Source organism: Somniosus microcephalus, unplaced genomic scaffold, assembly GCF_052327205.1.
Source record: "Somniosus microcephalus isolate GS21.2 unplaced genomic scaffold, FLI_Smic_1.0 unresolved_chr2, whole genome shotgun sequence".
NCBI classification, from domain to species: domain Eukaryota; kingdom Metazoa; phylum Chordata; class Chondrichthyes; order Squaliformes; family Somniosidae; genus Somniosus; species Somniosus microcephalus.
Window position 1 is genome coordinate 67,217,716 of NW_028225180.1, and position 16,021 is coordinate 67,233,736.

At 43.4% G+C, this 16,021-nt stretch overlaps 1 protein-coding gene across 1 annotated transcript in view; it reads left to right on the forward strand.

The window, feature by feature from the left end:
* Nucleotides 1–1,157: 1,157 nt before the first annotated feature.
* LOC147092778 (uncharacterized) overlaps nt 1,158–16,021 on the forward strand; it is a 50,302-nt gene continuing 35,438 nt past the window's right edge. Inside the window, exon 1 of the mRNA XM_085976025.1 lies at nt 1,158–1,372. Within this exon, the coding sequence (XP_085832151.1) occupies nt 1,258–1,372 (115 nt within the window). The 5' untranslated portion in view covers nt 1,158–1,257. The remainder of the gene's footprint in view (nt 1,373–16,021) is intronic.

Genomic DNA, 16,021 nt, shown 5'->3' on the forward strand with positions numbered 1-16,021 from the left:
TAAACCATTTACATTTAATATGAGGCGATCTCTGGCCCATCCAACACCAGTCCTGCTCCCCGCTGAAGGGATACAGAGAGTCAGCACACAACGCACACAAACTGGCAACGCAAACCAAACGTTCACTACTCTCTGGGAAAGCCGAGCATTCAGCCTATTCCTACGTTAGTGTAATTTAAATGCTTGTCCCCTGGTCCGCTCCATCCTCTCAAACTCAAATAACCTAACAATAGACATTCTATCCATGGCGTACATTATTTTATATAGCTCTCAGGTCGCTTCTAAGATGTGGACCTGTGAAGTTAGGCAAGGTGCGATGGGTAGTAAACAAGGATTATCTTAAGCAGGTTTAAGTGTACAGAGCGTTAAAGGACCAGAGCTTGGACCATGTGTCAATGCTTCATACTTGTGCTGACTGATCACTGAATTGATATTCTGGGTCGGGTTGGGCGGAAGACTGTTGAACAGTTCACGTAGCAGCTAGAGGCGGTGATGGGATTGTGGGTCCCAGTGGATTGATCTGCTCGATGGACCGAACGTCATACCTCATCCGCACTGATCTGAGTGAACCAGGGCTTCGCCAGAGTTGTGATCGCACAATGAAGAGGTTGAACATTAACTAGAGGATCGGTAGTTAGTGGCACTAAGTGGCTAACAAGGGGCTTGAATATAACTAGTCAATGAATATGGCAGCACCTCTAAGGATTAGCCATAATTTTATTATAGTTTGATCTTAACTAGTTGCTGTTTTTGACAGAGGACTGAGCTACATGAATAGATTAATAGATGTTTGTTATAGTTACTTTGAGTCTGTACATGGAAGGTTTATTCCTGGATTGTAGTTTTGCGATTTCATTAGACACCGAGAGTTTAACCACGCCTTCAAATATAATAAGTTAGTGAATTAGACATGGCAGCGAGGGGTGAAAACATGTTTGGTTAAAACTAACATTAAACAGAACATTGAGACCTTAACAACAAGCTCTTTTTTAACTACTTCTATTAAATAGAACAAGGGTGTTGACGCCAGCCAGCTGCTGGATTGGGGTAGGCGGTGATTTAAAGATCGTGTTGGACAGGGGCCCAGAGGGATTAAACAGATGGTGTGAGCAGGCTCGTACACACGGTCTGTCACTCACACATGGACTTACAACTCCTGCTGCTTTACATAACGGGCCAGTATTCTGGTCTGGTCAGCTATGAGCCTGCTTGTCCCAGGCCAGGCTGAAGGTGTCTGCGGAGCTCCCAGCACCGTCAATGGCAGGAAGGCTGAGGCTGCGATCCGCTTCAAACCCCTTGGAGAGTGTGAGCCTCTCCATGAATGAAAAGATCCTCAGGGAATGTCACTTGCTGTACACGGACTCACATCACGGTAAGACACTGGGGGCAAGCGTTTTAGGGACAGCATTGGGATATATTTTCAACATATATGTACAACACACGGCCCAGTCAATCCTCCGTGTGTGTGAAAGGCAGCAACTGAGAGGTTTATTTCGGTGTTTCTGAGTCACTAGGCTCTCGGATTTCACTCTGCCTGAGTTGGCACCAATTCAACTTTCAGATGTTGCTTTCAGCAGGAATTTGTCAGAACTCGCTCTCAGAGCTGCGTTTGTGTGAAATAATTTCATTCAATAAAATTTAAATATATCTATAATGCATCTGTAAAACTTAAATATATATTTGAAGCGCGAGCTCTGTGATTTAATCCAGCTTTAAGGATTCATGTTGCTCACAATGCACTGGCTCCGTCTGGTCTGGGCAACAGCAGGGCAGCAGAAAGAGGAAGGACCGCAGTGAGAGTGAAACAGTGAGCGAATGGGAGTGAGAATTACAGAGAGAGGGAATGGGAGTGAGATTTACAGAAAGGGAATGGGAGTGAGATTTAAAGAGTGAGGGAATGGGAGTAAGATTTACAGAGAGAGGGAATGGGAGTGACATTTACAGAGAGAGGGAATGGGAGTGAGATTCACAGAGAGAGGGAATGGGAGTGAGATTTACAGAGTGAGGGAATGGGAGTGAGATTTACAGAGTGGGGGAATGGGCGTGAGATTATCAGAGTGAGGGAATGGGAGTGAGATTTACAGAGAGAGGGAATGGGAGTGAGAATTACAGGGTGAGGGAATGGGAGTGACATTTACAGAGTGAGGGAATGGGAGTGAGATTAACAGAGAGAGGGAAAGGGAGCGAGATTTACTGAGTGAGGGAATGGGAGTGAGATTTACAGAGTGAGGGACTGGGAGTGAGATTTACAGAGTGAGGGAATGGATCTGACATTTGCAGAGAGAGGGAATGGGAGTGAGAATTACAGAGTGAGGGAATGGGAGTGAGATTTACAGAGAGAGGGAATGGGAGTGACATTTACAGAGAGAGGGAAAGGGAGTGAGATTCACAGAGAGGGAGTGGGAGTGAGACTTACAGAGAGAGGGAATGGGATTGAGAATTACAGAGTGAGGGAATGGGAGTGAGATTTACAGGGAGAGGGAATGGGAGTGAGATTTACAGAGTGAGGGAATGGGAGTGAGATTATGGGAGTGAGATTAACAGAGTGAGGGAATGGGAGTGAGATTTACAGAGTGAGGGAATGGGAGTGAGATTTACAGAGAGAGCGAATGGGAGTGAGGTTTAAAGAGTGAGGGAATGGGAGTGAGATTAACAGGGTGAGGGAATGGGATTGAGATTATGGGAGTGAGATTAACAGAGTGAGGGAATGGGAGTGAGATTTACAGAGTGAGGTTTACAGAGAGAGCGAATGGGAGTGAGATTTAAAGAGTGAGGGAATGGGAGTGAGATTTACAGAGTGAAGGAATGGGAGTGAGATTTACAGGGTGAGGGAATGGGAGTGAGATTTACAGAGAGAAAGAATGGGAGTGAGACTTACAGAGTGAGGGAATGGGAGTGAGATTTACAGAGAGATGGAATGGGAGTGAGATTACAGAGTGAGAGTATGGGAGGTAGATTTACAGAGTGAGGGAATGGGAGTGAGATTTACAGAGTGCGGGAATGGGAGTGAGGTTTACAGAGTGAGGGAATGGGAGTTAGATTTACAGAGTGAGGGAATGGGAGTGAGATTTACACAGTGAGGTAATGTGAGAGATTTACAGAGTGAGGGAATGGGATGAAGATATACAGAGTGAGGGATTGGGAGTGAGATTTACAGAGTGAGGGAATTGGAGTGAGATTTACAGAGTGAGGGAATGGGAGTGATATGTACATAGTGAGGGAATGGGAGTGAATTTACAGAGTGAGGGAATGGGAGTGAGATTTACAGAGTGAGGGAGTGGGAGTTAGATTTACAGAGTGAGGGAATGGGAGTGAGATTTACACAGTGAGGTAATGTGAGAGATTTACAGAGTGAGGGAATGGGATGAAGATATACAGAGTGAGGGATTGGGAGTGAGATTTACAGAGTGAGGGAATTGGAGTGAGATTTACAGAGTGAGGGAATGGGAGTGATATGTACATAGTGAGGGAATGGGAGTGAATTTACAGAGTGAGGGAATGGGAGTGAGATTTACAGAGTGAGGGAGTGGGAGTGAGATTTACAGAGTGAGGGATTGGGAGTGAGATTAGCAGAGTGAGGGAATGGGGGTGAGATTTACAGAGTGAGGAAACAGGAGTGAGATTTACAGAGTGAGGTTTGCAGAGTGAGGGAATGGGAGTGAGATTTACAGAGTGAGGGAATGGGAGTGAGATTTACAGAGAGAGGCAATGGGAGTGAGAATTACAGAGTGAGGGAGTCACAGAATCACAGAAATCCCACAGTGCAGATAGAGGCCATTTCGGCCCATCGAGCCTGTACCGACACATATCCCATCCGATCCCCGTAACCCCTACACCAACACATATCCCACCCTATCCCCGTAACCCCACATATTTAATCCCCCTATCACTAAGGGTCAATTTATCATAGCGAAACAACCTAACCCGCACATCTTTGGACTGTGGGAGGAAATCGGAGCACCCGGAGAAAACCCACACAAACACGGGGAGAATGTGCAAACTCCACACAGACAGTCATCCGAGGCTAGATTCGAACCCGGGTCCCTGGTGCTGTGAGGCAACAGTGCTAACCACTATGCCACCGTGCTGCTGGAATGGGAGTGAGATTTACAGAGTGAGGGAATGGGAGTGAGATTTACAGAGTGAGGAAACGGGAGTGAGATTTACAGAGCGAGGGAATGGGAGTGAGATTTACAGAGTGAGGGAATGGGAGTTAGATTTACAGGTTGAGGGAATGGGATTGAGATTTACAGAGTGAGGGAATGGGAGTGAGATTTACAGAGTGAGGGAATGGCAGTGAGATTTACAGAGTGAGGGAATGGGAGTTAGATTTACAGAATGACGGACTGGGAGTGAGATTTACAGCGTGAGGTAATGGGAGTTAGATTTACAGAGTGAGGGAGTGGGAGTGAGATTTACAGAGTGAGGGAATGGGAGTGAGATGTACAGAGTGAAGGAATGGGAGTGAGATTTAAAGAGAGAGGGAATGGGAGTGAGATTTTCAGAGTAAGGGAATGGGAGTGAGGTTTACAGAGCGAGGGAATGAGAATGAGATTTACAGAGTGAGGGAATGGGAGTGACAATTACAGAGTGAGGGAATGGGACTGAAGTTTACAGAGTGAGTGAATGGGAGTGAGATTTACAGAGTGAGGGAATGGGAGTGAGATTTACACAGTGAGGGAATGGGAGTGAGATTTACAGAGTGAGAGAATGGGAGTGAGATTTACAGAGTGAGGGAATGGGAGTGAGATTTACAGAGTGAGGGAATGGGAATAAGATTTACAGAGTGAGGGATTGGGAGTGAGATTTACAGAGTGCGGGAATGTGAGTGAGGTTTACAGAGTGAGGGAATGGGATTGAGATTTACAGAGTGAGGGAATGGGAGTGATATTTATAGAGTGAGGGAATGGGAGTGAGATTTACAGAGTGAGGGAATGGGTGTGAGATTTACAGAGTGAGGGAATGGGAGTGCGATTTACACAGTGAGGGAATGGGAGTGAGATTTACAGAGTGAGGGAATGGGAGTGAGATTTACAGAGTGAGGGAATGGGAGTGAGATTTACACAGTGGGGGAATGGGAGTGAGATTTACAGAGAGAGGGAATGGGAGTGAGATTTAGAGAGAGAGGGAATGGGAGTGAGATTTACAGAGAGAGGGAATGGGAGTGAGATTTACAGAGTGAGGGAATGGGTGTGAGATTTACAGAGTGAGGGAATGGGAGTGAGATTTACAGAGAGAGGCAATGGGAGTGAGATTTACAGAATGAGGGAATGGGAGTGAGATTTACAGAGTGAGGGAATGGGAGTGTGATTTACAGAGTGAGGGAATGGGAGTGAGATTTACAGAGTGAGGGAATGGGAGTGAGATTTATAGAGTGAGGGAATGGGGGTGAGATTTACAGAGTGAGGGAAAGGGAGTGAGATTTACAGAGTGAGGGAATGGGAGTGAGATTTACAGAGTGAGGGAATGGGAGTGAGAGTTACAGAGTGAGGGATTGGGAGTGAGATTTACAGAGTATGGGAATGGGAGTGAGATTTACAGAGCTAGGGAATGGGAGTGAGATTTACAGAATGAGGGAATGGGAGTGAGATTTACAGAGTGAGGGAATGGGAGTTAGATTTGCAGAGAGAGTGAAAGGGATTGAGATTTAGAGAGTGAGGGAATGGGATTGAGATTTACAAAGTGAGGGATTGGGAGTGAGATTTACAGAGTGAGGGAATGGGAGTGAGATTTACAGAGTGAGGGAATGGGAGTGAGATTTACAGAGTGAGGGAATGGGAGTGAGATTTACAGAGTGAGGGAATGGGCGTGAAATTTACAGCGTGAGGGAATGGGAGTGAGATTTATAGAGTGAGGGAATGGGAGTGAGATTTAAAGAGAGAGCAAATGTGAGTGAAAATTACAGAGTGAGGGAATGGGAGTGAGATTTAAAAAGTGAGGGAATGGGAGTGAGATTTACAGAGTGGGGGAATGGGAGTGAGATTTACAGAGTGAGGGAATGGGAGTGAGATTTACAGAGTGAGGGAATGGGAGTGAGATTTACAGAGTGAGGGAATGGGAGTGAGATTTACAGAGCGAAGGAATGGGAGTGACATTTACAGAGTGAGGGAATGCGAGTGAGATTTACAGAGTGAGGGAATGGGAGTGAGGTTTACAGAGTGAGGGAATGGGACTGAGATTTACAGAGTTAGGGAACGGGAGTGAGATTTACAGAGTGAGGAAATGGGAGTGAGATTTACAGAGTGAGGGAATGGGAGTGAGATTTACAGAGTGAAGGACTGGGAGTGAGATTTACAGAGTGAGGGAATGGGAGTGAGATTTCCAGAGAGAGGGAATGGGAGTGAGATATACAGAGTGAGGGAATGGGAGTGAGATTTACAGAGTGAGGGAATGGGAATGAGATTTACAGAGTGAGGGAATGGGAGTGAGTTTTACAGAGTGAGGGAATGGGAGTGAGATTTACAGAGTGAGGGAATGGGAGTGAGATTTATAGAGCGAGTGAGTGGGAGTGAGATTAACAGAGTGAGGGAATGGGAGTGAGATTTACATAGTGAGGGAATGGGAGTGAGGTTTACAGAGTGAGGGAATGAGAATGAGATTTACAGAGTGAGGGAATGGGAGTGACAATTACAGAGTGAGGGAATGGGACAGAAGTTTACAGAGTGAGTGAATGGGAGTGAGATTTACAGAGTGAGGGAATGGTAGTGAGATTTACACAGTGAGGGAATGGGAGTGAGATTTACAGAGTGAGAGAATGGGAGTGAGATTTACAGAGTGAGGGAATGGGAGTTAGATTTACAGAGTGAGGGAATGGGAATAAGATTTACAGAGTGAGGGATTGGGAGTGAGATTTACAGAGTGCGGGAATGTGAGTGAGGTTTACAGAGTGAGGGAATGGGATTGAGATTTACAGAGTGAGGGAATGGGAGTGATATTTATAGAGTGAGGGAATGGGAGTGAGATTTACAGAGTGAGGGAATGGGTGTGAGATTTAAAGAGTGAGGGAATGGGAGTGCGATTTACACAGTGAGGGAATGGGAGTGAGATTTACAGAGTGAGGGAATGGGAGTGAGATTTACAGAGTGAGGGAATGGGAGTGAGATTTACACAGTGGGGGAATGGGAGTGAGATTTACAGAGAGAGGGAATGGGAGTGAGATTTAGAGAGAGAGGGAATGGGAGTGAGATTTACAGAGAGAGGGAATGGGAGTGAGATTTACAGAGTGAGGGAATGGGTGTGAGATTTACAGAGTGAGGGAATGTGAGTGAGATTTACAGAGAGAGGCAATGGGAGTGAGATTTACAGAATGAGGGAATGGGAGTGAGATTTACAGAGCGAGGGAATGGGAGTGTGATTTACAGAGTGAGGGAATGGGAGTGAGATTTACAGAGTGAGGGAATGGGAGTGAGATTTACAGAGTGAGGGAATGGGAGTGAGATTTACAGAGTGAGGGAAAGGGAGTGAGATTTACAGAGTCAGGGAATGGGAGTGAGATTTACAGAGTGAGGGAATGGGAGTGAGAGTTACAGAGTGAGGGATTGGGAGTGAGATTTACAGAGTGAGGGAATGGGAGTTAGATTTGTAGAGAGAGGGAAAGGGAGTGAGATTTAGAGAGTGAGGGAATGGGATTGAGATTTACAAAGTGAGGGATTGGGAGTGAGATTTACAGAGTGAGGGAATGGGAGTGAGATTTACAGAGTGAGGGAATGGGAGTGAGATTTACAGAGTGAGGGAATGGGAGTGAGATTTACAGAGTGAGGGAATGGGCGTGAAATTTACAGCGTGAGGGAATGGGAGTGAGATTTATAGAGTGAGGGAATGGGAGTGAGATTTAAAGAGAGAGCAAATGTGAGTGAAAATTACAGAGTGAGGGAATGGGAGTGAGATTTAAAAAGTGAGGGAATGGGAGTGAGATTTACAGAGTGGGGGAATGGGAGTGAGATTTACAGAGTGAGGGAATGGGAGTGAGATTTACAGAGTGAGGGAATGGGAGTGAGATTTACAGAGTGAGGGAATGGGAGTGAGATTTACAGAGCGAGGGAATGGGAGTGACATTTACAGAGTGAGGGAATGCGAGTGAGATTTACAGAGTGAGGGAATGGGAGTGAGGTTTACAGAGTGAGGGAATGGGACTGAGATTTACAGAGTTAGGTAACGGGAGTGAGATTTACAGAGAGAGGGAATGGGAGTGAGATATATAGAGTGAGGGAATGGGAGTGAGATTTACAGAGTGAGGGAATGGGAATGAGATTTACAGAGTGAGGGAATGGGAGTGAGTTTTACAGAGTGATGGAATGGGAGTGAGATTTACAGAGTGAGGGAATGGGAGTGAGATTTATAGAGCGAGTGAGTGGGAGTGAGATTTACAGAGTGAGGGAATGGGAGTGAGATTTACATAGTGAGGGAATGGGAGTGAGACTTACTGAGTGTGGGAATGGGAGTGAGATGTACAGAGTGATGGAATGGGAGTGAGATTTATAGAGAGAGGGAATGGGAGTGAGATTTAGTGAGAGAGGGAATGGGAGTGAGATTTAGAGGGTGAGGGGTTGGGTGTGAGATTTAGAGAGCGAGCAACATAGATACATAGAAGCATAGAAGATAGGAGCAGGAGTAGGCCATTCGACCCCTCGAACCTGCTCCGCCATTTAATGAGATCATGGCAGATTATCTAAATTCAGTACCCTGTCCCTGCTTTCTCCCCATATCCCTTGATCCCTTTAGCCTTAAGAAATATATCTAACTCCTTCATGAATATATTTAATGTATTGGTCTCAACTGCCTTTTGTGGCAGAGAATTCCACAGGCTCAACACTCTCTGGGTGAATAAATTCCTCCTCATCTCTGTCCTAAATGGTTTACCCCTTACCCCTGTGACCCCTGGTTCTGGACTCCCCCGCCATCGGCAACGTCCTTCCTGCATCTCGTCTGTCTAGCCCTGTTAGAATTTTATAAGTTTCAATGGGATCCCCTCTCATTTTTCTAAACTCCAGCGAATATAAGCCCAATCGACCCAATCTCTCCTCAAACTTTATTCCTGCCATCCCAAGTATCAATCTGGAGAATGTTCGCTGCACTCCCTCCATGGCAAGAACATCCTTGAAATAAAGAATAGATTGGCCTTCCAAAGCTAGGCTTTATTAACTTTAAAATCAGCAGCATATCTTTCCACATCCAGTCCCAACTAAAGCTAGAAAAGGACTGAATTTAAGGTAGCCACAACACATCTTGTGATCATCAACTACCAATGAGATTACAACACATATCCCAAGGCAGTTAACAAACAACGAATCACAATACTTTTACTAATCCAGGAATAATCACCGCATTCACCCCTCCTTTTAAAATATACTCCAACCTAATAACTTTTACAATTAATTATTTACAACTAAACTATGCACGAGAATAAAACTATTTACATAACACAATACTAAATGAACAACAACAAATAATAACATTACGCATAATATTAAGTATCTCTCAACTAAAACAATATACTATAATATTTCAACAATTTTTAAAACATTACTATCAATTTAAAAGTCCATTTTCAATCGGTCGACCAGATATCTTGTTTGTGTCAACCTTCTTAACCTTGGTGAAATTCCTTGCCCTCCCACGCCAGAAGGGACAGAAGTATCTTCAACAGGAAGGCTATCCATATCCCGATTCACAACGGTTTCCGGATTAGAAATCCCATCAGAAGATGAACTGGGATGGTCATAAACATCTATCAAAGGCTGACTAATAGAAGTATGATTATCTGCAATCGGATTGGAAATATTCGTAGTATCTGTAACAGCATCCACATTATCCGAATCATGACCATTATTAATATCCTCAGAAGAGGGCTGGCCCCCACAAGGAGCCAAGTCTTTAATTGAAACAGTACTTTCTTTCCCATCTTGGAATCGAATATGAGCATATTGGGAATTTGCCTCCAACAGCTCCACCTCCTCCACCAAGGGGTCATATTTTGACAATCTAACATGGCGTCGAAGCAACACAGGTCCCTGCATAGTAAGCCATGAAGGTACCGAATATCCCGTAGTAGATCTCCGCGGATAGTTAAAGAGCCTTTCATGGGGGGTCACATTAGTAGCCGTTGAAAGCAATGATCTAATGGAATGCAGGGCATCAGGCAGCACCATTTCCCACTGTGTATTCTTAAGGTTCCGGGATGTCAACGCCAACATAACTGCCTTCCAGATCACCCCATTGTATTGTTCACACTGTCCATTACCCTGGGGATTATACGGGGTAGTTCTACTCGTAGAAATTCCCCGACTCTGAAGGTATTCCTTCAACTGGGAAGACATAAAAGAACTTCCCTGATCCGAATGGATATACGCAGGCATCCCAAAGATGACAAAAAGTTGAGTCAAACATTTAATAACTGTAGCAGCTGATACATCTGCACAAGGAAAAGCAAAAGGGAACCTTGAAAACTCGTCCACAACAGTAAATATATATCGGTTTTGAGTAGTTGAAGGAAGAGGTCCCTTAAAATCGACACTCAAACGTTCAAAAGGAGAAGTAGCCTTTATAAGATGAGCTCGTTGAGGCTCAAAGAAATTCGGTTTACACCGAGCACAGATAGAACATGATGAAGTCATCCGCTTGATGTCTTCAGCTGAAAAAGGCAAGTTCTTACTGCGTACAAAGTGTATCATCCTCGTAACCCCAGGATGACATAAGGCATTGTGAAGATTAATAAGCATATCTCTGTGAATCACAGAACAAGAAGCCCTCGACAGTGCATCAGCAGCAACATTATCCTTCCCCGGATGATAAACTATGTCAAAATGGTAACATGCCAACTCAATCCTCCATCTCATTATTTTATCATTTTTAATCTTTCCAAAATGTTTAACATCAAACATAAAGGACACAGATTTTTGATCAGTTATCAACGTGAAATGTCGCCCCGATAAATAGTGTCTCCATTTACGCAATGCTTCTACTATTGCGTATGCCTCTTTTTCTATTGAGGAATGTCTTTTTTCACTATTATTCAAAGTACGTGAGAAAAAGGCCACAGGTCTTCCATTTTGGTTCAAAGTAGCCCCAATTGCAAAATCCGAAGCATCCGTCTCAATCACAAAGGGAACCTGCTCATCAATGGAATGCACAACTGCTCCTAAAATATCCTTTTTAAAATTCTCAAAACATGTCCTGGCCTCCCATGATAGAGGATATGTCGTAACCCGAATAAGAGGCCGGATCTTCCGTGAAAAATTTGCAATCCAATTAGAATAATAAGAAAACAGTCCAACAACTCGTTGCTAAGCCTTAGAATTAGTAGGACAAGGTAAATCGATCAATGGTCGCAGACGTTCTGGATCTGGTTTAATCTTATTTCCCGAAATAATATACCCCAATAGATTTACCTCAGTAGTCGAAAAGATACATTTCTCTTTGTTAAAAGTTAAACCAACTTTTTCCGCAGCTTGTAGGAATCTTTTTAAATTAGAATCATGCTCCACCCTTGATTTGCCACACACTGTGATGTCATCTAAGTATGAAAAGGTGTCAGAGAGGGAGTTATCACTTATAAAAGCATCCATTGCCCGTTGAAAACAAGCAACACCATTAGTAACACCAAATGGTATTCGGCAAAACTGATACAGCTTTCCACCAGCCTCAAAGGCCGTATATGGTTGATCCTTCTTAACAATAGGAATCTGATGATAAGCACTCTTTAAATCAATAGTGCTAAAAACTTTATACTGAGATACTTTATTGATAAGCTCATCAATCTTAGGCAAAGGGTACGCATCTAATTGAGTATACCTATTAATAGTTTGGGAATAGTCTATCACCATTCGTTTCTTGTGTCTCTCATTAGTCGCGACAACTACCTGTGCTCGCCAAGGCGAACAACTAGGTTCAATGATTCCTTCCAATAAGAGACGTTGAACTTCAGAATTAATAAATTCTCTATCCTGACTACTATATCTTCTTGACTTGGTAGCAATTGGCTTACAATCCGACATCAAATTGGAAAAAAGTGATAATGGAGGAATAGATAAAGAGGTTAATCCACAAATAGATAAAGGTGGCTTAGTCCCTCCAAATGAAAGACTAAGAGACTCGTGTAACTGAAGCACATCATGTCCAATCAAAATATCCACACAGAGATTAGGCAAAACAGATAGGCGTATATCAGTATACGTATTACCCAGAAGAACCATTTTCACAAAGCAACAACCAGCTATTTGTGAAGCAAGGGTCGTCTGAGCCATACACACCTGATACGTAACAGGCGAAATTTTCAAATTCTTCTCCTTCGCAAACTGAAGACTTATAAAACTCTCAGTACTGCCCGTATCTATAAGGGCCTTCACTTCCAACCCATTAACTTGAGCCGTAACTATAGCTTTGTTTAGGCCATGAGCAAATGCAGCAGAAATTGATGCAATAAACGCCCTATCTAAAGGCTGAATAGTCACAGAAGAGGTAGTGGAGGAAGACCCTCCCACACCAGGAGAAGGGAAGGTAATTGAACCTGATGATTTGCACACACGTGCATAATGACCTCTCTTGCCGCATTTACTACACACAGCCTCCCGAGCAGGATACTTCAGATGAGGGTGCCGGATATTCCCACAAAAATAACACTTCTGAATCCTAGAGGCAACGGTCGCCGAAGTAGAAACTGTTTCAAAATCTAGTAAACCACTCCCATTAAGTCCACATAATTCCTTTTCATCCGAAAATGCTGAAACCATAGTCGCAGGCCGATTAAAAAGAGCATAAGATTCCGAACTTCTCTGAGCCACATCCAATGTAGAAGCTTGCTCAAAAGCACTTTTAAGATCCAGAGTCTTATTTTCTAACAACCGCTGACGAATTGATCTAGACAGTAATCCATTAATAAAAGCATCCCGTACCGATTCATCCTTATATTCTTCAGCCGTCACAGCCTTATAATTACAGTCAACACTAAGGCACCGAAGTGCTTGTAAATAAGTATCCAAAGATTCTCCCACCTGCTGCCTACGGGCAGATAGAAGATGACGTGCAAATACCTCATTCTTTGGTTTAACAAAAATCTTTTCCAATGTAGAAATAGCCTCTTCATAAGTTTTACAGTGCAAAATATATTTATATACATCCGGGTCAATGTAGTTGATCAGCATATTCAGCTTATTTAGAGCCTCTTGATCCAACATGCCCAAAAAGCTTTTAAATGTACAATACCAATGTTTCCATTTATCATCTACTCCAGCAGAATTGGGGTCAGCCTTGAATCGTTCTGGTTGAAGATATCGCTCCATTCTAACATAAAGTTAATAAATTGAAATAAAGAGTAGATTGGCCTTCCAAAGCTAGGCTTTATTAACTTTAAAATCAGCAGCATATCTTTCCACATCCAGTCCCAACTAAAGCTAGAAAAGGACTGAATATAAGGTAGCCACAACACATCATGTGATCATCAACTACCAATGAGATTACAACACATATCCCAAGGCAGTTAACAAACAACGAATCACAATACTTTTACTAATCAAGGAATAATCACCACAATCCTTCCTCAGATAAGGCGACCAAAACTGCACACAATACTCAAGGTGTAGTCTCACCAAGGCCCTGTACAACTGCAGCAAGACATCCTTGTTCCTGTATTCGAATCCTCTCGCTATGAAGGCCAACATACCTTTTGCCTTCTTAGCCGCCTGCTGCACCTGCATGCTTACCTTCAGCGACTGGAGCACAAGGATACCCAGTTTTCGTTGCACTTCCTCTTCTCCCAATCTATTGCCGTTCAGATAATAATCTGCCTTCCTGTTTTTGCCACCAAAGTGGATAACCTCGCATTTATCCACATTATACTGCCCAAATCATACTGGAGTATCTCGGCATCCTCCTCACAGCACACACACCCACCCAGCTTTGTGTCGTCTGCAAACTTGGAGATACTCCATCTAGTTCCCTCGTCTAGATCATGAATATGTATTGTGAATAGCTGGGGTCCTAGCACCGATCCCTACGATACCCGACTTGTCACTGCCTGCCACTCGGAAAAAGACCCATTTATTCCAACTCTTAGCTTCCTGTCTGCCAACCAGTTCTCTATCCAAGTCAATACCTTACACCCAATCCCATGTGCTTTAACTTTACACGCTAATCTCTTATGCAGGACCTTATTGAAATCCTTCTGAAAGTCCAAATAGTCCACATCCACTGGTTCTCCCTTATCTAATCTACCAGTTACATCCTCAAAAAATTCCAGTAGATTATTCAAGCACGATTTAACTTTTGTAAATCCATCTTCACTTTGTCCGATTCTGTCACAGTTTTCCAAGTGCCCTGCTATTACAACTTTTATAATGGACTCTAGCAATTTCCCCACTACCGATATCACCTTTTTTGAATAGTGGGGTTACATTAGCTACCCTCCAATCCATGGGAACTGTTCCAGATTCAATCGAAGTTTGGAAGATGACCAGCAATGCATCTCCTATTTCTAGGGCCACTTCCTTAAGTACCATAGGATGTAGATTATCAGGACCTGGGGATTTATCAGCCTTCAATCCCATCAGTTTCCCTAACACCATTTCCCTATAAATACTGATTTCATTCAGTTCCTTCCTTCTCATTAGACCCTATCTTCCTCGACAACTCTGGGAGGTTATTTGTGTCCTCCTTTGTGAAGTCAGAACCAAAGTATGTATTTAATTGGCTGCCATTTCTTTGTTCACCATTATAAATTCCCCTGATTCTGACTGCAAAGGGACCTACGCTTGACTTCACCAATCTTTTTCTCTTCACATATCTATAGAAGATTTTAGAGTCAGTTTTTATGTTCCCGGCAAACTTCCTCTCATACTCTATTTCCCCCTTCTTAAATAATCCTTTTGTCCTTCTTTGCTGAATCCTAAACTGTTCCCAATCCTCAGGTTTGCTGGTCCTTCTGGCCAATTTATATGTCCTCTGCTTGGATCTTATGCTATCCATAATTTCCCTTCTTAGCCACGGTTGAGTCACCTTCTTTGTTTTATTTTTATGTCAAACAGGGTGAAGAAGTTCTGTAGTTATTCCATGCGATCTGTAAATATTTGCCATTGAGGGAATGGGAATGAGATTTACACAATGAGGGAGTGGGAGTGAGATTTATAGAGTGAGGGAATGGGAATGAGATTCACATTGTGACGGAAAGGGAGTGAGATTTACAGAATGAGGGAATGGGAATGAGCTTTACAAAGTGAGGGAATGGGAGTAAGATTTAAAGAGGGCGGGAATGGGAGTGAGGGAATTGGAGTTAGGTTTACAGAGTGCAGAAATGGGAACCAAATTTACAGTGAGGGAATGGGAGTAAGATTTACAGACCGAGGGAAAGGGAGTGAGATTTACAGTGAGGGAATAGGAGTGAGATTTACAGAATGAGGGAATAATACTGACAATTATTGAGTGAGGGGAAGGGAGTGAGATTTAGAGAGTGAGGGATTGGGAGTGAGATTTATATAATGAGCAATTTTGATTGATATAACAGTGAGGGAATGGGAATAAGATTTAAAGATTGATCGAATGTGAGTGAGAATCACAGATTGAGGGAATGTGAGTGAGGTTTACAGTGTGAGGGAATGGGGAGTGATATTTGCAGGGTGAGTGAATGGCAGTGAGAAATACAGATTGAGGGAATGGGATTGAGAATTACAGATTGATTGAATGTGAGTGAGAATCACAGATTGAGGGAATGTGAGTGAGGATTACAGTGTGAGGGAATGGGGAGTGATATTTGCAGAGTAAGTGAATGGGAGTGAGATTTAATGAGAGAGCAAATGTGAGTGAATATTACAGAGTGAGGGAATGGGAGTGAGATTTAAAAAGTGAGGGAATGGGAGTGAGATTTACAGAGTGAGGGAATGGGACTGAGATTTACAGAGTGAGGGAATGGGAGTGAGATTTACACAGTGAGGGAATGGGAGTGAGATTTACAGAGTGAGGGAATGGGAGTGACATTTACAGAGTGAGGGAATGGGAGTGAGATTTACAGAGTGAGGGAATGGGAGTGAGATTT